Here is a 25,236-nt window from a genome sequence, read left to right on the forward strand (position 1 = left end):
AATCAGAAGAGTGAAATGATGTCTCTGAGAAGCATCAAAATTGCTGAATTGTGCATTTGTGTCAAAAAGAAAAAAAATGGCGTGGATAGGCTATGCAGGGAAGACATGGGAGGAGGTGGGGTCAGTGAGACACTGTGGAAGACTGATTGTGAGAATCTGCCTCACCAAAGCAGCACCATGGCAGAATTGGAGAGAAGGTGTAATAGTGATTGTTACCATACCAGCATGTTTCCATTTGCTTAAACAACGTAATTGCTGCGAGACAACAGGCTGATGTGATAAAGCCCGAAGTCTGGGTTGACGAGAATGACAGGAAGGAAGTTCATTGCTAATTAGAAAGTTTGAACTGAAGAAAGTTAATTAACAATGGAACCTCTGTCTGAATGATATGGATTTTGAATACCAGCTTTGTCAACAGTCGAAATTAACTGCACATGTGAATGGGGTGGAGGGGCAGAGGAATGGAAAGTGTGTTTTGAGGAGGCAGGAGAGATTATAGGACAAGTTCAAGTTGCTGTTGTGGTGACTAGAGAGAGTCCCTGTTGCTAACAGTAATGTAATTAATTCTCTTTCCATTCTCTCCTAATGCCTACAGGAGTAGGAGGGAGGCACTTTTTGACCTGAATGTTTCATTTTTCAGATATAGAGTAGCCGCCATCTGTGGCATGCTTTCAAATATGCTGGATTTCATCATCCTGGCATTTAAGCCCAGTCCTACTACACCTTTTAGTCATCTTGTTCTAACTTTTACATGCTATAAACTGAATAGTGTATGACTGTACCTACTCTATAGAATTAATGCAATTTTACACTTCTTTAACTGCCATGGCTCAGTGTTACACAATTCTGGGATTTGTAGTTCTGTGGGATATTTAGCCTTCTTTATTAGAGCCCTCTGGTGCCACAACAGACTATAAAGTACAAAGATTCCATAGGATGGAGCCAATACAGTTAAAGCAGTGTCAGGTTGCATTAATTCTGCTGTGTGGCAGCAGCCAAGGACCGGTGCTGCTCACCACACAATGAACTGAGCCAGTATCTGCTTTTCAGGTAGTGCTGCTCATAACTGCACAAAAAATGACAGCTTCAGTAGCCTGAGAAACAGTAATCAATCCAAATATGATTCGCCTTGGCACATGTGCTTGGATTTTACACAGCCAATTCAACCTTTGGCAGTAGGAAACTGTGCAGTTGACAGCAGCTGTGTGACTCAAACTGTCATGCAAATGACCCCCAACATTTATTAAGGAACAAACTGTGGCTGGATGGGAGAAGAACACTGAATGACATGTTAAGCCCCTCTTGAGAATGCCAACACCTGCAAAGGCCCACTGGTTGTGATAGTTTATTGCATGGCTTATTTTTTATTTGCTTACTTTTTACTGCCTTGAGACCTAATTTTATCTCCTTGGAAAAACAAACATCTTATGATTGTCCAGTACTGGATTGTGTCATCCTCCTTCCACATATGTGTTTCCCAAATTTTCACCTCAAGTTAAATTCTAAGCAAGTTGTTGTCGGTGGTGGTTCCTCCATCAAACTGCCTGAGAAATTTTGAAGAAAGCCAAAAGAGGTTTCACAACACTAGAGGATTTTCAAAGAAGAGGTTTCCTAGGTTGCCCCTGGATTTCACCTAATTCTAATTCACAGAAGCCAATTCTGAGATTAAGAACATGAGTAAGCCAGGTTGGTTCTAACCAGAGGTCTATGTAGCCCACCACCCTGCTTCTCAAAGCAGCTACCAGGAATAGTTTCCCATATTCCAAAAAAGAAGGGCAATTCAACATGTTTCAGCAAATGAACAATATGCACATGTGATATGTGCATTAATTTTGAACCTTTTAAAGACCATTTGAAGGTTTCTTCTAAAATGAATCCAAGGATTACTTCTTCTTTCACCAGGGAACTGGTGAAGCAGGCTTATTTGCTTGCCCCTTTCTCTTTGTTAGGCTCTTCATACATGTTCAGTAAGGGACTTTGGAAGCAGCTGCATTTTACCTTGCCTGCTGTAGACAGGCACACAAACCTACAGTAAGATTGGCTAGAGCATAAGCTTTTATTGATTTGGTTGCTGCAGACATCCAACACTGAAAGTATGCATTTCTTCAGCCCTCCCTCACCATCTCCCCAATGCTAATTCTGCTAAAAAATTATAGTTAGGCAGAAGATGAAGGGGGGAAATTGGCATGAATGGGCATAAAAGGACTTTGTAAAAGGTTTCTTTGTGAGAGGCCTTGCTAACTAAGGTATTCTTTTATTCCACTTTTCCCCTGAAAACAGCTTAAAATATAAATAAAAACAGAGCATCTAAAATAATATGAAATACAAATGTTTTTTTTAAAAGCATGAAAGCATTGTCGTTGTTTTGCCTTCACCTTGTTTCTAGCTTATGGCAACCCTGTCATGGGGGTTTCCTACCATTTGTTCAAAGGGGATTTGTCTTTGCTGTCCTCTGAGGCTGAGAGAGTGTCACATTCCCAAGGTCACCCAGTAAGTTTCCATGGCTGAGCTGGAATTCAAACCCTGTTTTCCAAAGTCATAGTCCAGCGCTCAGACCACCACAGCATCCTGTCAGTTTGTTATTAAATCATACATTAAATTTGATTGCAGTCCAATGTAAAGTATATATCCAATTAAACATCTACTAGTTATACAAATTATGTATAAGTCCTGAGGTTCAAAGATGTAGACTGCAATTGTATTCCCACTTACCTAGGAGAAATCCCCATTCAATTCATTGGAACTTTTAATACAACTTTACTGGATATTTATTTTATTTTCCTTGTTTTATTTATATCTTGTCTTTCTCTCATTATGGGATTCAAGGTGGCCATAGTAATATGTGTGAAATACACATTCCATAAAGAGTAGGCTCATATTATTATAAAGTTGTAATAGCAATATAGCCAGATATACTTCTCTTTATCGAGGATTCTTTTCTCCCTCAGTTATAGGTGTTCTGAGAAACAGACAAGATTGTAAGGTGCATCCAAGGCTGCACTTGAGCCATTTAAAGTTTGGAAAAAATCACGTTTGGTCTACAACTTCCACAATTTCCCAGCCAGCATGGCTATTGACATGCTGTAGCTGAGTTGATTCTGGGAAATGTGGTTTCCAAAATAAACTTTTTCAGGCTCTAGATTGAACAGAAAATAGAGAAGTGTTAGTGTACTACTTTATTCCTACAAGAAAATCTTATGCTTGCCTCTCCTTAGCAGAATGCAAGGCAGACACCTGTTCAATTTGGCTTCTGAAACATTTGTGCTGGAAAACCCGAGATGAGGCCAGTTTCTCTTCCAGAGAAAATGTATGCAAGTTTATTCCAAGTTTTCAGATACTGGAAATTGAGGGTGTTCCAGTTTAGAAACTTTCCCAGGCATTCAAGATGATGAAATCATTCTGATTAAAAGAAGTCCCTTGTTTTAAGCTTTCTTATTGTGAAATGACGTTAATTAATATTGCATGGTCCTTATGTCAAAAATCTACAGCTTCCCAGAATTCCACTAGAGCTTATGCAAGTGATATATGTTGTTATTATTATTATTTATTTATATAGCGCTGTAGATTTGCACAGCGCTGTACATAAAAACAATAAATATAAAAGAGTAAACCTGCCTATGGCGTACAATCTAAGAAATGATAAGATAATACATATAAAATACATAGCAATACAGGAAATGGTTCAATAAAAAGGCAACAAAAAGAACATCAGATAGCAAGTGACAATCATGCAATGCCCGGGAATGCTTCTCTGAACAGGATGGACTTCAGCTCTGTTTTGAAGCTGGTTAAAGAAGTGATGGCCCTTGCTCGCAGAGGAAGAAGGTTCCAGGAGTGAGGGGCAGCAAGTGAGAAGGGGCGAATCCGAGATGGGGCAGAGGAAATCCTGGGCTGGGACAGCCGGCTTTGACTACCAGAACAGAGGGCCCGAGTGGGAAGGTGAGGAGAAAGAAGGTCTGATAAATAAGGGGGGGTGGCCCATGGAGGGCTTTAAACGTCGACACACTATGGCACTACAACTCCCTCTGGTCTTCTTGGCCAAGGGATTTAGGGAACTCTATTTAAAAAATAAACTATATTAAAATAATTCAAATTCTACTCTGTAGTTTGATTGCAAGTTTCCTATTCCTTACACACATATATATTTACCCCAGTAAAATAAGTCCAAGGGAGAACCTACATATTTCAAGGACTCTGGAATTGTGACTGAGTACTGCCACCTCTATACCTTCTAACTACCCTAGTTTGCTCAGGCCATTCCTGATAATCATCTGCCATCCCACTTTCTCAGCTGCTTTTAACATGTCCTGTTTTTTGTCTCCTCCTCCTACTTCACTTCTGTGTCCTAGCTTGCTTCAATTGCTGCAAACTGAAATCAAAGCGTTCAAGTAGTTTATCAACTCAGCAGGGGGAAAAGGAGTGGAGGGGCAGGGTCCCTTCTTTGCTTGGATACTGTCCCCTTTTCACACTGACCAGTTCTAGCAGTATGCTGTAGCAACTTTCTATGGAGTCCCTGGGTTTGTAGATTGGTGAGGCACTAGACAGAGCAACCTGGCTGAGATGCTCCTTAAACTGCAGATGTCAGGATTCCATACAGTGTTTCTAGGGCAATTAAAATAGAATTGTAGCACTAGCATCTATAGTATGAAAGGGCCTTTAGTCTCAAAAAACAGCACTTATTTTACATGCAGTGAATACAGCCAGCCATTTAAATATGCAAAGTAATTTCATATGCTCAGAATATCACTGAGGCAGGAACTTTGTTCCGGCATGCAATGAGCACACAGCCATGGACTGACATATACATGTACGTTCTTCCCAGTGGGCTGCCATGTATGTATGTTATTTTTTAGGTTATAACTTCCAAAATCCTTTACTCAACCTAATCACTGCACTGCAGGCTGAGGGGGTTATGGATTGTGGTTCAAAATGTAACTGGCTGAAGTTCTGGTGAGCATTATAGAGGGGGAGGGGGGAAAGAAAATATCCACAAGGATGCTATCTTTTCCACATCCATAATCTTGAACTGAATTAGGGCAAATTTATGCATTTTATGGTACTTAAATTCAGTGGAATTTCATCTTTTATAACTATGGGATTAGAACGTAAACCTGCTTGGAAGCAAGTAAACCAATAGATGTATTCATGAAAGTGTTGTCACATTACTCTTTCCCCTCCCTTCTCATTGCATCTAGCTTGCCCTACTTGCCATTCCCATTGAGCTGCAGACCCCAGGGTATCTTGCATCTTCCTCAGTGTTGCACATACTGCTAAAAGCCAACCAGAACATGTCCTTTAATCTGTCTAAATGTTGCCAGTAATATTCATGGGTTTCCATAGTTCTTTACACGAAGCCGTAATCGAGGCTTTATTCTCATTTAAACTAAATTTAAATGTATAAGCTGCAAAACAAAAGGCATTAAAGCACTTTCATCCAATTTAGGGCAGCTTGCCTCTGCAGCAGCAATTTAGAGAACCCTTAGCATAAATGTAAATCTGGATTTAGGATGTGGCTCAATTTGGAAAGGGGGAAAAATCAGGGCAGAATAGCTAACAATAGAAAGGCGTGTGAATAAGCACTTGTGCCCTCTTGTGTTTGTAAAACCTTTTTCTGTACAAAGTGAAGTGGTATTTGGTGAAAGATACAGGGCAACAAATTAAAAATAAATACAAAGGAATTTTCTTGTGTAATCTGTGAAAGAACGCAAAGATGAATTGACTCTTTGACTGTTGATTATTAGGAGCTATCTTTGTATGAACCTCCAAAAATGAAGGATTCACCATTTCTGCTGATAAGCATCTGCAGGGACATCATGCAGTAGCTAGGAAAACAATTACAAGGGCTATCAATCGTCATGCGTTAGGATATTTACTGATCACCAGCTGAGATAAAGAAAGAAATTTTCCCTCTAGTTAAAGTGTAGGATAATTAAGGCCATCATGGAAATAACATCCAACATTGGTCACTGTTAGGAGCAAAATAACAATTTAGGTGGACCAAGTGAGCTATTCCTTCCAATACAGCTCTTCGAAGAAATTATTTCCCCCTAATTTCTTGTGAAAGACACAGAGAGAAAAATTGCAGGCAACAGTGTCTTCACTGGCATCCACTACAGGAGAGACATTTTCCTCCAGTTTAACCTATTACATTTTCCCTATCTAATTGCCTGGGACTGTTGTTTTAGTGAGGATACAGATGCATTAAAACATCTTATTGTTATTAGGGTTCTGTCACTAATTGTGGAGTCATAGAATTGGGAGATGTTCTCCAAGAACATGCCCAGTTTAATGTAACCTTGTGTTTCAGTACAGATGGATCTTAATTTGAACAGGTTGCATTTCTGAGCTTTTCCTAGTGCAGCTGGGCTATTTGCTATCCCATTATCAACAGGTGAAGAAGACTTTTTTTATTCCAGCAGGCTTTAGGGAGCTGATTTGTTTTACAAGAAAAGGGCACTTCTTGTGATGACCTACTTTTACTCTTTGCTTTTAAATCAATTTTTAAATGGTTTTAATTCCACCTATATTTTTATTTGTATTTCTTTTAAACTCATCATCTGCCTTGAGGGGAAAGGAGGCGTGTGAACATAATAATAGAGTAGCATAAAATATGATGAATTAGTAACTAATAGAACTCTTAATTCGCTATGCCAGAACTGGCACTCAAAATGATCAGGAGGCTAAAAAAATTTCCTCCAAAAGGTTAGTATGTTGGAGCTTATAGTTTTGGGGGAAAGTGTGTAATGGGGATTTGGCAGAGGCATATACTGCATCATGTGGATGAAGTGATAGGGAGATTTGTTTTCCCTCCTTTCATAATACAAGAACCCAGCTTCATCTAGTAAAGCTGAATGGTGTGAGATTCGGGGCAGAGAAAAGAAAGTATTTCTGGACATGTAACACAATGCATAACTGAAAAATGGAATTAACAAACACAGCTTATTTTGATGGCCATTAGCACAGATAACTTTAAAGGGGATAGATACATTCAAGGAAGATGAGGGCCGCAGTCCTACATCACAGCATAATGCTCAATGTACACATTTCTGGGTCTTCCTTCTCTCTGTGTTAACTATCAACTGTCAAATCTCAGGAGGGGCTTCTCTGGTTGCTGCTTACTGATGGAGAGGTGGTGGGAGGCAATTCAGAGGAGGAAGGTGTAGCTGGTCCAGGATATTAGATTGGAAGAAATCAAAGTGCACTTCCAAATGGAATGCACCATCTTTTGTCTTGCTTTTGGAACAAAGACCAGCCACTTCTTTCATGGACAAATGGAGAGGGGTGTTCTAGCCAGGGTGCAAAGCACAAAATACCCTCCTCTAGCTACTAGACATGATAGTTATATGCCACCTGTAGGCTGGTCATGTCGGGACCAGTCAGCAGTCCAGGAGGAGGCACAACTCTCAGGCAGTACCAGTTGCTAGGGAGGACAATCATAGAGAGGGTGGCATTGTCCTCATGTCTTGATGCTTTGTTTTCTGGGTGGCCATACAAGAAACTATGGCCCTATACAGACAGCCAAAATAAAGCTGCTTCGAGTCACTTTGGAAATATGGTGTTTCAATGATGCATGTGTCCTAAGAGTCTGGAAGCTGCACCAAAGCTGCACTCCAGTCCTTAGGACTGGAGCGTGGTTTTGGTGCGGCTTCTGGATAATCCCCAGTGATCATGGTGACAAGAGGATTCTGGGATGTAGTCCCCAAAAGTAACGCTTTTTAGCCTTGGTTTCTTCTTATGTTATATTAAGTGTTATGTTACATTGAATTAATCTTTAGAAATAGCACATTTCTGTACCTGGAGAATTGGAACAGGTTTTTAAAAATTGCATTTATTAATATTGGATAATATTATTAATATTGAATAAATAAACTCAAGAGCCAGCATGGTGAAGTGATTTGCATGCTGGACTAGGACTTTGAAGACCAGGGTTTGGTCTTCTCATGCTCAGCCATGGGAACCCACATTCTCTCAGCCCCAGAGGAAGGCAAAGGCAAACCACCTCTGAACAAATCTTGCCAAGGGAACCCTGTGATAGGTTCTGCCTTAGGGCCACTATAATTAGATGTGACCTAAAGACACACAACAACATACTCAAGAACTATGACTTTATTCTATTTATGGAAGACAGGTTGCTAGTACTTACATATTTGGAAACTGAACCTGTGAACTGGGGCAGGCCACATAAACACCAAACTATATGTTTGTATTAATTGGCTCAGAACACAGTGCCATCTGTCTTTTGTTCTAAGTGAACCAAAATAAATGTGAGCAACCAGGGAGGGTGAGGGTAACTGTAAGCTGTAATTGTAATACCTTTTGTTATCTATGGGAAGATAGAACAGGTCTGTTTATTGTTTTCTGTATTACCTGTTAGGAAAACTTAATAAAACAGTGTTACAATAATTAATTCTGCTCATTTAATCCTACAGAGCTGGAGTCTTTGCAATGTTAGTATGCAAAATGTCAGGGATAATCTGCTTGTTACTTCTGATTTGAAAAGATTTCTCAATAGATGTTTCCCTGTTGAATATTGCCTTTTGATTTGCCTTTTATATATGGCTGTGTTTTAAATTATTTATTCCCCCAACCTTTCTTTCCAGTCTGTGCTGCCTTGACTGGATTGTCCAAGAGTGACAAATAGATAACGCAGTAAAATAAGACAAACAAGAGATAAGGCAGTAAAACTGTTCCTAGGTTGCACCACTTCAGCCCAGAGCTGGTCCAATGTTGTGCTACCTTAAGGCAAAGAAGAAGATGGCAATGTCCCCACCCATGACAGTTCAACATACAAAAGCAAACTGGATTGGTAATTGAAATTTATGTTTATAATGGCAATGGGATATGTTCTCCAGTGTTCCTGGAGGCAACAGTCAAGTGTAGAGGGAAGAGGAGAGGCCATATGACCTACACAGCCTTGTCCTCCCACAGAGAGGAATGGCTAGTGAACTGAGGAGTAATGTGTGCAGGGCTGCACTATTGCCTCCCAGCATCTGACTGCCACCTGAAATGGTTGCGCACAGTAATGATAGGTTTGGCCCTTCCCTTTCCATAATTGTATATTTCTCTGTGAAAATTGCTTTTTGGTCTACAAATTTTGATGAAGGATTTTTATCTGAGGAGGATAAATAATGCTTTTTCCACAGAACAGCATTCAGGCTTGCTCTTTGCTGAACCACAGGTAGCCCAGGAACAATATTGTTGCTACACCTAGTTTGGATAAAACAAGTTTGTTCCAGGACTGTATCAGTTCAGTCTGCGGTTGGGGAATATAGTATGGTGGTTTAGGCGATGAATAGTCTGGGGCATTGGTTGCATGGTTTGTAGCTGACTTTTTTCCTTGACTCGGTTTTTTCTTCTACTTGGTTTGAATGTGTCAGCATGATGGTGATCCTACTGAACTGTGTTACTCTTGGGATGTACCAGCCCTGTGATGATATGGATTGCCTTTCCAACAGATGTCAAATTTTGCAGGTAAGTAACTCCCTATCCCGAATGTTTATGTGTGAGCCACTGATGAGGTCCTGATCAGTATTCCCATTAGTCCTTTTGGTGTTTTCTGTTGAAACAATTAGTCATCAGCTAAAGCGCATGAAAACAAGTTCCATCACAAACTAGAATCTAAACATCTGATCTTCCCTTGTGTTTATTCCCACATCTGTTTTTGAGCTCTCCAATGCAAAATTAGAATATATTACTGGTGAAAGAGATGTATGTTGTCAGGCCAATACAAAAGTCTATCAGAGATGCCGTACAGAGGAATCATGATATTAAGTCCCTGTATGCCACTTGTTAGTTTCCAGAGCAGTGCAGTTGTAAAACTGGCAGTGAATGCTTGTTAAAATCCACTTCACTTTTTTATGGCCCTGTCAGGTATTTGATGACTTCATCTTCATCTTCTTTGCTATGGAGATGGTGCTGAAGATGGTGGCCTTGGGGATCTTTGGCAAGAAATGCTATCTTGGAGACACCTGGAACCGCCTAGATTTCTTTATTGTTATGGCTGGGTAAGTTCCTGCCTTCACCATCCTTCTTTGCCTTCTTCTTCACCTTCTAATAATAATAATAATAATAATAATGTTTATTTATATACCGCTTTTCCAAATTAGATCAAAGCGGTGTACAACAGGAAGTATAATACAATATCCAAAGTCAAAATAAAACATAACAGGCCGCTCTCCCCCTCAAGATGGTGGTCAGAAGGAGGGCTCTTAGTCTTCAGGCCAGGCCTCTCTCCCCCTCAAGATGGTGGTGGAAGGAGGCTCTTTGTCTTCAAGGCCCGCTCTCTCCCCCTCAAGATGGTGGTCAGAAGGAGGGCTCTTTGTCTTCAGGCCAGGCTTCTCTCCCCCTCAAGATGGTGGTCGGAAGGAGGGCTCTTTGTCTTCAGGTCGGGCCTCTCTCCCCCTCAAGAGTTATTATGAGCATAACTGGGTCAGTGTTTCCAGCAATGGCAATTGGCTACTGTCTCAACATGGTTTGAATACAGTACTGGACCAGGTAAAGAAACACAGTAATATATGTCCCCTTTTGTGTAACATGAACATCATATTGTTCTTCATTAACTTCAAGGGAGAGGAGAAATGCAGTCACTATGTCACTGAGATTTCTGATAGTTATTCATTTTGTAGCTTCCCATATGTTGCAAAATCAAGAACTGCAAATAAAATGTTGGCAGAAACAATCAAACAGAACAGCTCACTGAATTTTCATTAGCAAGTAGCTTAATATTTTTCAAATAAGAAGCTTATTTGGTTCTAATCAGTAGAATCTTATCTAATACTCTAAAATAAGAATTAGCTTACTATTTGTCAAATAAGAATCACAACATTCTACTTTACAATGTTGTTCTAAGGGGAAAACATCATAGACTGTTAGCTTACTTTCCAAGTAAAAAGTACACACTACACTTTTTTCCAAATATATAAGCCAGTTTCTGGGTTTTGTCTCTTGAGATGTAACAACAAATAGAATCCAGGGATACGCAGTGCAGCAAGGACTGGCTTAGTTCTTCCTTCAGTGTGGTGCAACCAAGGAAACAAGATGCATTTTAAGACACAACAATCAAAAGGGAGGAAACTGCACACAGGGAAACTTGATACCTTACTGGACAATTACACAAACTCCAGCCAACATGTTGACCTTTTCAGCATTGGGATTCCCAGTCTCTCTGACCAGGATGGTTAGATTTTGTAGAGAGGGTACCATATATCCTGCCCATCCTGGTCAAAGAGACTATGGGCCAAAACAGACTGCAGAAATAATCCATCTTGAGACCACTTTAACTGCCCCGGCTCAGTGCTAGGGAATTTTGGGAACTGTAGTTTTGTGAGGCATTGAGCCTTTTCTATTAGAAACCTCTGGTGCCACAACAAACTACAGTTCCTAAAATTCCCTAGCACTGAGCCAGGATAGTTAAAGTGGTCTCAAGATGAATTATTTCTGCAGTCTGTTTTGGCCCTAAGTCTCCCAGTGTCAGGGGCAGGCTACCATGTCTCTGGCCTAAATACTCTAAAGGCACCAGAGCCTGTCTGATAGTGGAAGCTAAGCAGGGCCGGCTCTGCTTAGTATTTGGATGGGAGACCATCAACAAATACCAGATGCTGTAGGCTATATTTCAAAGGAAGCAACTGGCAAAACCATCTCTTGCATTTATCTTGCCTCAAAAAAACCCTGTGAAATTAATGGAGTTGCCATAAGCTGACAGGCAACTTGAAAATGGATACACACACCATGCATAGATCAGGTAGAAACAGAGGTCAACTCTAGAGATGGCTGCAATATATATGGCTCCTATCTAGGCGTAATTACTTGCACTTACTGGAAAAAAAACAAATAGCTGAAGTAAGATAGGTGGGAGCAAAGAGGAATCTTCTTGCTCAAATAACTGCTGTTTCCCTTTTCAGACCTTTGGCATTCAGAGCATCTTTGTTTAAGAACCAAAAACGGGTTGTGGAGAAAGAAAAGAAAAAGCACTGTGATTCTGCCTTTACATCCTTTTGGCCCACCTAAGCACACCACAGGGATATGTTGACATTTGAGTGTTTTTAACAGTGAGGTTGCTATAGTACAGCTCTGGTTTCCACTTCACGTGTCTCAACACACCAGTCGGAGAGCCCACAAGGATTTGCCAGTTAAATGTTTGGTGAGCTTTCACTGCCTACTCTGGTGGATGTAATTTTGGAGAATGGATTCTTTTATCATATTAACGATGTGGAGGGCATAGTTTTTCCTGTAAAAGAGAATAATCATCTGCCATTCTTCTCTAAAACTAAGTGGATGAACTGGTGAAGAGTTCACACTTCAGTGTAAAAACAGCTACATAGCATGAAAAGCATCTCCAGTTCTATGCTTGTTGTACTCAGCCTAGCAGCCTAGCACAAAGTTGAAGGCTTATGTTAAATTAACACACATAATTTGTTGCCATCTCGGAGGTTTTGTTGTCTTGATTGTCTAGTCCTCATTGCTTAACACTGCCCAGCATACACTGTCCAGAATTAATGAGTATGTGCAAATGAGAAATTGCTTTTTACTATTTGACAGATGTGCTCACTTGTTCTAAGGTCAAATCTGCTCATTTGTGCATATGTGTTTCCCCATCAGAATAAAGTAAATGTCTGGGTTAAACACATTCAAGGAGAAAAAGTCAATTGTATCTTTCATACTACACAGTTACAGCACTTGGATGGTCATATCTCCATCCTCTGGTGTCCTGGTATTTCTAGTTTCATGAAGTATTTACAGTTCTCTGCTAAAGAACTCTGGTGTCTCACCAAACTATGAATCCTAGGATTTCATGGGGAGCCAGCTCTGGCAATTAAAGTAATGGTATAATTGCATAGTATGAAAGAGAACTATCAGCAGTTACTAGTCATAACTGCTATTGACAACCTCCAGCTGAGAGGCAGCATACTTCCCAGGACCATTTGCTAAGTAACAATGATTTTAGAGAGGAGATGCCTTCCTGCCCTGCTAGTGTGCTTCCTGGGCAAATCATTTTATCAATAGTGGGAAAGATTATGATGATGGACCCAGAGCCTGAGAAATTACTTGTTTGGACCACAGATCCCAGAATCTGCAGGTAGCATGTCCAGTAATAACTGGAGGATTTGGGGAACTGTAGTCCAAACAAGTTATTTTTTTCAAACTCTGGGTGGATCCTTGCTTCTTTTAATGTTCTTTTTGATCCATGTCTACTAAGTTTTAGACATTCATAGCTCTGATGCTGGAAGATGGTAAAAAGTAGCAGCAAAGGTAAAATCTATTTGGTGCTCCCCTTTCTGGTGAAATGGCTTCACAGGAATGCATAAGCCCCCTCAATGAGAGAATCTAATACTATCACAATAGCTTTTTTTCATGACACAGATTTTACACACACACACACACACACACACTCCAAACCCCAAATCCCAAAAGCATATTTCACTTTGAACCTCATAACCTAATTGTCAAATAATGCACAGGAAAGTTGTAGATCAGTGCTAATCAAATTGGTGGTCCATGGACTTGAGCCATAGGCTGCTGGTCCCTGGCAAGTTTCCAGTAAAGAAAGAATAGTAGTGTTGTAGGTAGAATCAAGGAAAGTTCTTAGCCCAATTTTTTAAAAAAATCTGAAGACAATACATTCTGAATGGCCAGAAACAGGTAAATCTTCCTGTGCTCCCAAATGCCCGCTTCATTCCCACACGCCAGAACCTAAAAGAGATCTGCTGTGGGAGAATAACATTTAGTCAGACATTATCTCACAGCCAGTAGACTCTCCTGAGTAGATAGGTTGGAAGCTCTGTTCTAATACATAGCTCCAAACCCATCTACTCAACCATCCTCTAAATGAAATACTTGCAAATGTGTCTGGCATTGCACAGTGGGCTCAGCAAGCACCATGTATGCAGGCTAGCATGCATAATGTTATGCCAGCTCACGGATATGGTAAGATATGTTGGGAAAAGTTCTACTATTATTATTATTATTAACCTTTATTTATGAAGCGCTGTAAATTTACACAGCGCTGTACATGCAATATTTTTAGTTAGACGGTTCCCTGCCCTCAGGCTTACAATCTAAAAAGACATGACACAGAAGGAGAAGGGAGTGGTGGAGGGAAAGGGTAAGAGGTCCAGCAGTTCCTCTCAACCTCCGAGGCCTGGACCAAGGCAGATGGACTGGAGGGAGGGCTTGGCTTCATAATGGATGGTTAATCATTATCCAGGGAAAATACATACTCACAAGTAGGATAATACATATACAGTACATAGCAATACAGGAAATGGATCGATAAACAGTCAACAACAGAACATCAGATAATAAGCGACAATTATGCGATGCCTGGGAAGGCTTCTCTGAATAGGATGGTTTTCAACTCCGTTTTGAAGCTGGTTAAAGAAGTGATGGCTCTTGCTTGTGGAGGAAGAAGGTTCCAGGAGTGAGGGGCAGCAAGTGAAAAGGGGCGAATCCGAGATGGGGCAGAGGAAATCCTGGGCTGGGACAGCAGACCTTGACTACCAGAACGGAGGGCCCTGGTGGGAAGGTGAGGAGAAAGAAGGTCGGATAAGTAAGGAGGGGCCAGTCCATGGAAGGCTTTGAATGTCGACAGCAGGAGCTTATACTGAATGCGGAAAGGGAGGGGGAGCCAGTGAAGGGATGCCAAGACAGGAGAGATGTGGTCAGAGCGGTGGGTGGAAGTGATAATGCGTGCAGCTGAATGCTGGACAGAGATTAAAGGACGGAGGTGAGAAAGAGGAAGCCCAGCCAGGAGGACATTACAGTAATCAAGTCGTGAGACCACTAGGGCATGGACCAGGATCTTGGCAGTAGAGGCGGAGAGATATGGTCGGATTTTGGCAATATTGTATAAAAAGAATCTACAAGCCTTGGCTGTGGTCTGGATCTGAGGGATACATGACAGAGAAGAATCAAAGATAAAACCAAGACTGCGGGCTTGCTGGACTGGTTGAATGGAAATGTTGTCCACAGAGACAGAAAAGGAGTGTTGAAGGTTGGGCTTAGGAGGAAAGACAAGAAGCTTTGTCTTGGACATGTTGAGCTTCAAACGCCGATGGCGCATCCACTGTGAGACAGCTGTAAGGCAAGATGAGACTTGCTGTTCAAGCCTTGGAGAAAGGTCAGGGGCAGAAAGATACAGCTGGGTGTCATCGGCATATAGATGGTAGGAAAAGCCAAAAGAGCTGATGAGTTTTCCTAAGGACAGTGTGTAGAGAGAAAACAGAAGGGGACCCAGAACAGAGCCCTGGGGAACTCCAACAGATAAGGGAACAGGAGAAGAAGTCTGACCTCCTGCAACCACTGCAAAAGATCTGCCAGACAAGTAAGATCTAAACCAGTCGAGAACAGAGTCTGAGAACCCAAGGTCAGAGAGTATGTCAACTAGAAGACAGTGATCAACAGTGTCAAAGGCTGCAGACAGATCGAGAAGAATGAGAACAGAGTAAAGGCCATTAGCCTTGGCCTGTAAAAGGTCATTCGAGATCTTAGTGAGGGCTGTCTCTGTGGAATGCTTTGGGCGGAAGCAGGTTCTCATGCAAGCAGGCAACCAATGCTCATATTAGAAAGCGTACTGATATGGTTGCATCAAGTAAAAGCCAACTGCTCTGAACCATTTGATTATTTTTCCCCATTCAAGAGAGGTTCATTTTACACACATTGTGTAATGATGTTTGAAAATATATAAGCAAAGATGATACTGTGTATGGAAAAGTCCCCCCACCCCAGCAATGTTCTTTGGAGGATAATAGTTGGTATAGTATACAAAAAAGGAACTGTGCCAAGGTCTAAAATTGTCATGTAGAGGGAAAGAAAGGATACAGATGCCTGGCATTTGAAAACAAGAAGCCATCCTGGTAAGCTGTGAATAGATTTCTCACTTCTCTTCATGGCAGCTTCTTCCTTCAATTTTACTCCTCCCCCCCCCCCCACCCAATCTTGCCAACATTCATTCTGGTGTACATTAGCCCACTGGGCATTTAATATTCCTAAGCAATATATTTTTGTAAAACATTGTGATTCATAAAATATATTTACAGAAGAACATAGATTACTAGAATCACAGAACTGATTACAAATAACTGATATGGCATGGTAATGACTGGTAATGATAAAGGGATTTTTACACATACTATACTTTGTTTTAAATATGCCCCATCAACAGGAATTAATACAGAGGCCATAATGTACAATAGATCACCCTTTCCAAACATGGGGTCCTTCTGATATATAGGCCTATATCTCCCATCATCCACAGTCAGCATGGGCAGTGGCCCACTGGTTAGGGATGATGAGAATTATGAGCCAGCATGTCTGAAGGGCATCCATTTGGGGAAGGCTGTCACTTATTAATGTTATCATGAAATTGGGCTTCTATTGTTTGCAATTTAACCTGGTAAAACTTTATATTGAACAAGATTTAACTCAGAACTGCTCACATCTTGGTGGTTGAGGGAAGGCTTGTCTCTCATTGAAAGAGACTCTGGATAGTATAAACTTCTGTTAAGGTTTGCATTGGGTTTTTCCTCGATTCCAAAGGAAAGCATGGAGTGGAAGAAGGATTTACGTTAGAGAAGTAAGAAGGTGTAAATATGGGAGGATGACTCCCGATTTCCTATTTGCAAATTCAAGGTAGTCAGTATTAAGACTGCAGTGGCCTACATTGCTTTTAAGGAACACTGATTAGCAGATGTAATCAAAGAAAATAAAAAGCCTCTTCCAAAGAGTCTATGCATAGGCTTCAATCATCTTGTGAATAAATGGCACTAGGGCTGCCAGCAACCCTCTCTCTTTAAAAATAGTAAAAGAAATTCCTTCATCTACATTGAGTACAGGCACTGGAAGATAACTCAAGGTGTCTTCAGAAATTAACCCTTTCCAAGGAAGCTGGCCACACTTGCTGTGATCAACCATAGCTTCTGGAGACAATTGTAGCTATCTTGATAAGAAAACATGGCTAGTATTTCAACAAAAGTATGTTAACACCTCCTGGGTGATGCAGGAGTAGTATATTGTTATTTCTTATTAAAGATGCATGATCTTGGAGACACTGTATATGGAGCCACATGGTAGTTGTGACTCATGAATTGCTATATTGAAGGATTGGCATAATGCACTCTTGCTCTCATTGCCACACTATGCCATGTCTCTGTCTTTGTTCCCACTGCCATCTCTGAAGGTTGCATTCAATTAGAGCCCTGCAAAACTAGTCCAGTGGTCACCCACCACCCATCAATGTAATCGATTGATTGATTGCATTGGAGGACCCTGTATGGAAGGAAATAAGAATAAAAAATGAAGGATATGAATTTCTTAATCTTTCCTTTCTCCCTGCACGTGGAAGGCTAAAACCAAATGTAACTAAGAACTTGCTGATGCAAAAGCAACAACAACAAAAAACCTCAGAAAACAACTAAATTAGCTATAATGTTAAAACACCTATAATTTAAAAGAATATGAAATAATTTTAAAAATATGTTATAAAAATGCAGCATACATGCCCCATTGAAGAAAACCTCTGCACTATCAATTAATTGCCAAATGCCTGCTTAAAGTTAAAAAAAAGATTTTGCCTGCTGGCCAAAAGAGAGCATAGAGGGGGCCAGCCTAGTCTTCTGTGAGAGAGAATTCCCCAGGCTGGGAGCAACACCAAGAAGGCTCCCTCCCATATCCTCATCAGGTGGACCTGTGACAATGGTGGGACAGTGGGAAAAAAACCTCCTCCAAAGATATGAAGACTCAGTCAGGTTTATGTAGGGAGATACGATCTTTCAGATACTCTGAGTCTGGACCTGTTACATTGCACTTTATAGATCACAACCAGCACTTTGAACTGAACCTTAAACCAAAGGTTGTAAAACCCTGTTCTAATATAATATAAGGAAACTTGAAATGGATCTCATGCAGTCCTTGGTCTAATTTCTAACATTATGTTAATGATCCCAAAGTAGATTTGTCTCTGATGCTGGTTTCACTCCCTCTTGATAACATCCAGTCCATAAATGAAGCAAAAAGGAAACCCAACCATTTGCTGATGCCATGCTTTCCAACTGTCCTGATTTGGCAGGAACAGTCATGTTTAATCCTTTGGTGTCCCACTATTTCATTAGCTTTCAGATGGCCCATTTTCACTGTCTTCCCACTTTCCTACTTTGTCCTCATCTTACTTCAGTTATTGCAAACTGAGTTCAAAGTGAAAAAAAATAGTTTGTACTCAACTCGATGTCAAGGAGAGGAGAGCAGTAGACTCAGACAAAAGCAAATTGCTGTAGCCTCTCCTGACTTGTGTGTCCTTATGAATAACTTTTGCCATCTTGATCACACTCTGATATTGTTTGGCCACATGTGTTCCAGCTGTTATCTGTGAAATGCTAAAGAGTTGATCATACTGCTCCAAAGATTGCTGTTACCTGCTCTGAGCTTGTGAGATATAAAATGGGCTCTAAAATGAAAATAACACTACAATTTGCCTAATGGTATGTCTGAGCTTTTTGTTTACTCAGATATTTTGGCTGCATCTGCACTGCAGAAATAATTTGGTTTGGCACCACTTTAACTGCCATGGCTCAATGCTATGGAATTACATAACATTGAGCCATGGCAGTTAAAGTGGTGTCAAACTGTATTATTTTTGAGGTGTGGATACAGCCATTCTTTCCCTTCTCCTTCCAAATTCCAAGAGTTACAATTCTGTCTAAGTAAATTCTACTGTCTGCTCCCTACCTTCTCGCCCCCATTCCCCATGCAATTTAGCAGCTTTAGGAGGAAGACTCTGCTGTCACTAAAAATGTTCAGTTTCCATGGCAATGAGAAATGACATCATTAGAACTTTCTCTCTTCCTCCCCTACAACCCTGGCTTATGGAATGAATTTTAAACTAAAAGGCCCCAAATCAATATTTTCCTTCTTTGCCATTTCCCTCAAGAAATCAGACAGCTCTCCAAACAAAAACATCTCTCTTTTATTTATTTATTTATTTATTTATTTTGCTGAGCTAAATAAGATGTACAAGTGAACAAATAAGTGATTAATCTTCTCCCCAATTCTGGTCTGTGTGGCTTCCCTCTAGTCATTTGGTAAGACTCGCTTGGTACTCTTGAAGGCTGTCTAATATGGCCAGTTTGCTGCTATTGAAGAACAAAGCTGTTTTCCTTTCTCTATATTTGGGTATGTTCACCTGTGAGGAATGGTTCCCTCTTTAAGAACTGAATGACCTATAATTGATAATATTGGGTTAGCAACATCCTACTTAAATGGTTGAGAACTAAGTCCAAAGCATTCAAAATCAATGGTCAGCATTGAAAAAGTGGGAGATCATTTAAGTGGCTCTGCAGTCATATAGCTGATGTTCACTGACAACAGTCAAGTCAAGAGAGAACAATTGCAAATGTCAGGATGATAATTTCCCCTCCTCTTGGCTTCATCAACTTTTGTTTCTTGAATACGTAAGACAATTCTCCCCACCTAATTAGTGGTGCATTTAGGCAATGATAGACCACAGCTTGGGAAAATAACTTTTTTTGGATGATGGCACCCCAAAACTCACAGCCATCATGACAGCTAGATCTATTGGTATTATTTTCCACCACTCAGCTATTTCCATGGTAATGTACATCACATCACCAAATTCAGACAGGGGTCCCTCCCGGTTATTCTCTGAGGAGCACTCTGAGGCCTTTTCACATCGCACAGTTACAGCACTAAGATTTCAGTTTAACTGCTATGGTAGTTAGTGATGGGGAGCACAGCACCACAGAGGAAGCCAGCAGAAATTACATATGTTGCCGAAATGCTGCTGGTGTGCATTTTCCTATCCCTAGAATGTCAAAGCCAAGGGATTAGGCAGAGTCCTCCCCACATAAATGTTCTAGGGCCCTTTCTCACTGCCATATTTCTCACTGCCATGTTAGTGTGAAAGGGTCCTTGGACTTCTGCCCAAAGTCCTGTCCTGATCACCTATGTTAAAGTTTGGCATCCAATGTAAATATATCAATGCTAATGCAGAATGAATGATTCATACTGCTACCACTGAGTCACTGACTAACTTCACTGTCAATTTGTCTAACTTGATTTCAGCTAAGAGTCACCTACATGCCAGTTTAAGATGCTTACCTTGCTTGTCTCAGTGGAAAGAGGGCATCACCGACTATACAAGGCAGAATACATTTCCCCTATATTTTACCTGTTCTGGCATCTGTATCCTATGTGCCAGTCTTGGAAAATCTCAGAGAAACCCTTATTTGCGACCTTGAAAACCTGCCTTATAATCATTCCTGCTATGTCACACACACACACACAATAAAGATCAGAAAACAATAGCAGATGATTTAATGTTTCCATGTATTCCAGCTCTATTCCTATGCTAAAAGCAACAGTTTTCAGGATGTTTCATTTGCCAAACTGTACAGCTAAATGATAGAGTGAAATAGCATTCTACTCCATCAGTTCTAATACAGAAATCTTCTGCCCTGTTTGCTGGCAGACAAGAAAAGTTGTTAGTTATAAAGTACAGGTAAGAGAGCTAAGCCTGCTTCTGAACTGAAGCACTGCAAATCTCAGAACAGAGACTTCATGACTGAAGACTGCCTCATTGAAAAGAAAATCAAATTTCTGAATATAGAAAACTAGACACCCAGAAGAAGGATGTTTTAAAATACAAGGAATCTAAGAAGAATGGACTAACTTTCTATCATGTGAGCCAGTCCCAAGATACCTTTGCATACTGATTTTCCAGACTAACACAACTATGTCTTTAAACAGCAAGTTTACTACTATTCAGATACAAGTCCACCTTTTGAAATGTTTGTCGAAAATTAAGGAGCTTATCACTTAGCATTTTAAAGGACACGGGATGGAGACAGGATTATGACACACTAAATTGCCACTGAACCACCAACTGCCATCAGCCCAGGTCCCAGCCAGGTCCAAGTCATGCTCTGCCAGCACTTTTTAGAAGTCAGAAAGCTTTTTGACTTCTAAAAAGTGCTGGTGGAGCGTGGCTGGGACCCGGGCTGATGGCGGCTGGCAATTCAGTGGTGATTTAATGTGCAATAATCCCTGCCTTAATCCCATGGCTAGAGCCAGTTTAAAATGCTGAGCGATAAGCTCCTAAGGTTAGATCTAAAGTATTACAAGGTCCACTTTCCTGAAAGAGCTTAGGCCTCAGTTTCCTCACTCTTCAGTAATTGTAATGTTGTCTTATCTCACTTTCTCTCTGCAAAGGTTATGAAAAAAATAAACCAAAGGTTTGTTTTGCAAAGAGCCAGCATGGTATAGTGGTTTGAGCATTGGACTACGACTCTGGAGAGCAGGGCTTGATTACCCACTTGACCATGGGAACCCCCTGCATGATGTTGGGCAAGTCATACACTCTCAGCCTGAGGAAAGCTTGTGATAGGTTCACCTTAGGGCTGTCATAAGTTGGAAATGACTTGAAGACACACAGCAGCATCAAAAGCAACCTCATCTCCTGGATAATTTGTTTTAAGTAAGAGTTGAGAAACTGATTAGCACAGGCAGAGGAGGTAGGAGAAATAAACTTACTGTATTCAGGCCTTGTGATATAAATTACCTTTTGTTCTGGCATCTTCCACTTTGAGTAGTAGAACTAGTACTGGTGGGTTCTAGACTAAGGCGCAGTACAGACTGGCCTTTTGCACCATGCTGGTGCTGATTCTAGAGTTAAGGAGCACGCACCAACCGCACAGTTCCTAACCCTAGTAGGTGTGGGGGCCACCACACATCACACGTATTGGTGATGCCGCAGCTGCACAGCATCCAAATGACGCCACTCTGCTGCAATGCCACTGCGCTGTCCAACAGCACTTTGGTGCGCTGCAGCTGTGCAGCAAACAGGAGTTGCTTCTAAGTGCTTCTTTTTTTACTGTGCAGCGGTACCGCACCATTTGGTTGCTGCAGTAACGCTGCGCAGCAAAGAGAGGTGGCCCCAGCCCACCTTATGCAGGCGGTATGTACTGCGCCTAAGACACCTTGTCTTCTTGTATATTATCATGAAGAATCCAGTCTCTTAGGCTCTAACTACACTTTAGGACAAGAAGTGACCATCACTGATCCCTGTCCTCATGATGAGCTTTTCATAGCTCCCAGCAGTAAGCAGCAATAAATGAGCTGGAAATGGAAGTATTTAGCACAGTGATTCCTGTGCACAACATAACTAAAGAATCATGCTAGGGAGATACAGGTTAGCAGCTACCCCTCTAACATCTGATTAGGCCCGAGATGGGAATCAGTATCACTCTCCAGATGCAGTTGGACTGTAGCTCCCAGCATTCCTCACCATTGGCTATGCTGGCTACAGGATCTGGAGGGCCATATGATCCCCACCTTTGAATTAGACCCACAAACATAATGCCCAATGAGTAAGAATTAGTAACCTCAAGTGCACAGCATTTCAGTTCAACAGAAGTACCAATTCCTTTCAAATATAAGCCATATTCAGACTGCTGAATTACAGATGATAAAATTAAAAACCAGTTCAACCAGTTGAAAACCAGTTTCCTGCTAGTCACTATATTTTGGGTTAGGTAGGAATCTGCTTTTTAAATACAAACCCATATTATAGCGTTTGGTGTGCCCTACTTTCTTGAGTTATCTGAGTACACATTACTGAACCCCTTACTGTCAGCAATGAAGCACCTCTGACATCGGTCTGCCCTTGTGCTTCTTGATCTCTTCTTGTACTACACTATAATTTTGGATAATCATAGGCTATAATTTATTTAAGTTTGTACATAATTGCATCCAATTACATGCTTATTTAAAACATTGTCTTTACCAGCTTTTCCCTTTTTGTTGGTTTGCTCTTTGCTTTAAGTTGCAAGCTTTTATCCATGAACTCTGCTATTACAAAACTTTTAAAATGTGTGAATTCAAATACAACATGAAGATGAAGATGCAAACAGCTATGATACTAATATAGGGAGAAAGCTTGCAGAATGAAGCCCTTTATCACCGTGTTCTTTAGTTCATTGCATTGCAATCATTGAGTCTTAAGAGTACTGAAGTCTGGCTGAATAATTAATGGCCAGTGAACAATTATTCACTTTCCTGGTTAGATTATGATAATGATGATTACAGACAGGATTTCATATGAGGGAATTATTGGGTCATGGTATGTAAGGAAAATATTGGGACATTGTCTCAGTACTTTAAATGCTTTCAGAAAAAACTCAAACAAAAATTATGTCTATAATGATAAGGATACTCTTCTGTTTTCACTGTGGGATGGATCAGGTGAAGAAGAGAACTGCAAAGTGTGGGCAAAACCTTAGCAGAGATCTCTATTCCATTTAGGCATGGATTAAATTATACTGTCCATTGATCTAGCTCAGTACATGGAGTGCTTTGGTAAACTCGATAGCCAGAAAATACTGAGGACTGGTGGGTTCATGATTACTTTCTCCTTCATGCTGTGGACTGGAGTGAGATGTCACCATTGCCCAATCTCATCTGTTGAACAATGAAAGAATAGGGTTGTGTGACTCAAAAACAAAAAGAAAGAAAGAAAGAAAGAAAGAAAGAAAGAAAAGGCTGCAGGCATTTTATATATCGGAGGGGGGGGGGGAGGATCCCAACAATTATAGTCTAGTTAGTCTGATATCAACACCAGGTAAGATTATTATTATTTTTTTTTTGGGATAAAATTACCAGCTTGGTAGATGAAGGCAATGCTGTGGATATAGCATATCTTGAATTCAGTAAGGCCTTTGACAAGGTTCCCCATGACATTCTTGCAAACAAGCTTGTAAAATATGGGCTAGACCAGGCAACTGTTCCAAGGATTTGTAATTGACTGACCAGCTGAACCCAAAGGGCGCTCAGCAATGGCTCCTCTTCATCCTAGAAATAAGTGATCAGTGGGGTGCCACATTGTTCTGTCCTGTGCCCAGAGCTATTCAGCATCTTTATCAATGGCTTGGATGAAAAGAATGAAAGAAAGGGATCTAGGAGTCCTAGTAGACAACAGGTTGAACATTAGTCAACAGTGTGATGTGGCAGCTAAAAAGGCCATGCAATTTTAGGCTACATCAATAGATATATAATATCTAAATCAAGGGAAGTAACAGTCCCACTGTATTCTGCTCTGGTCAGGCCCCACCTGGAATACTGTGTCCAGTTCTGGGCACTACAATTCAAAAAAATGTTGAAAAACTGGAGTGTGTCCAAAGGAGGATGACTAAAATGGTGAAGAGTCTGAAAACCATACCCTATGAGGAACAATTTAAGGAACTGAGTATGTTTAACCCAGAGAAGAAAAGGTTAAGAGGTGATATGGTAGCCTTGTTTAAATATTTGAATGGATGTCATACTGAGGAGAGAGCAAGCTTGTTTTCTGCTGCTCCAGAGAACAGGACCTCGAACAATGGATGCAAGCTACAAGAACAGAGATTCCACCTCAACATTAGGAGGAACTTCCTGACAATGAGAGCTTTTTGACACATTCCCTTGAAGAGTGGTGGAGTCTTCTTCCTTGGAGGCCTTTAAACAGAGGCTGGATGGCCATCTGTCGGGTATGCTTTGATTGAGAGTTCCTGCAAGGCAGGGGGTTGGACTAGATGGCCCTCGTGGTGTCGTCCAACTCTGTGATTCTATGATTCTAGAAGAACTTCTAAGCAGCAGCAGTCTATCTATACATTGAGAATTCTAACAGTAACAGGCCTTGCAAACATCAGAACACATAATCCTCTCCTCACCCATAGCTTAAAACTGTTAAGTTTGACAGGAATTCTTGCTAGAGTCTAGAGTCATTGTTATTTGCTTCCCAGCTGCCCATTTGTAGACACCAAATACTGTCTCCACAGCATGCTGATATAAGAGCAAGTCTACCAGGGAGTACTTGCTAAGGACCCACTCAGACCTTTTGCTGACTTGTATCCTTTAAAGGCAATAACAGTGCTAAACATACAACTTCAACAGTTTCTGTAGGGAAAGCACACACACCAGAACCCAAGCTGAGACACAGAAATGAAGGCGTACAGCACTGGGACTTCAGTAGTGTTTGACCTAGGAAGGGTATTTCCATGCATTGATACATTTATTCATTGCACTTATTTTCTGCCATGTTTACAACATTTTCACATTTGCAGTTGGTAAATACAATGAAATATCTACAAAATTAAACTGAGCCATTTTCTGTTACTACCTGCTTAAGCCCACTGTAAGATAGCTGCCCTCTAAAAAAAATTATTGAGGTCACCATGGGCCCATTCATTCTACACAGTT

The 25,236-nt window shown here is 40.8% G+C and overlaps 1 protein-coding gene across 2 annotated transcripts in view; it reads left to right on the forward strand.

Annotated features, from left to right (window-relative positions):
- The window catches only part of CACNA1I (calcium voltage-gated channel subunit alpha1 I), a 412,300-nt gene that overhangs the window by 201,730 nt on the left and 185,334 nt on the right, over positions 1-25,236 (forward strand). For both annotated transcript variants that reach the window (XM_042468134.1, XM_042468135.1), the window contains exons 3-4: positions 9,360-9,471; positions 9,871-10,004. In XM_042468134.1, coding sequence (XP_042324068.1) covers positions 9,360-9,471; positions 9,871-10,004 — 246 coding nt within the window. The remainder of the gene's footprint in view (positions 1-9,359; positions 9,472-9,870; positions 10,005-25,236) is intronic.

Source organism: Sceloporus undulatus, chromosome 5 (genome assembly GCF_019175285.1).
Source record: "Sceloporus undulatus isolate JIND9_A2432 ecotype Alabama chromosome 5, SceUnd_v1.1, whole genome shotgun sequence".
NCBI classification, from domain to species: Eukaryota; Metazoa; Chordata; class Lepidosauria; order Squamata; family Phrynosomatidae; genus Sceloporus; species Sceloporus undulatus.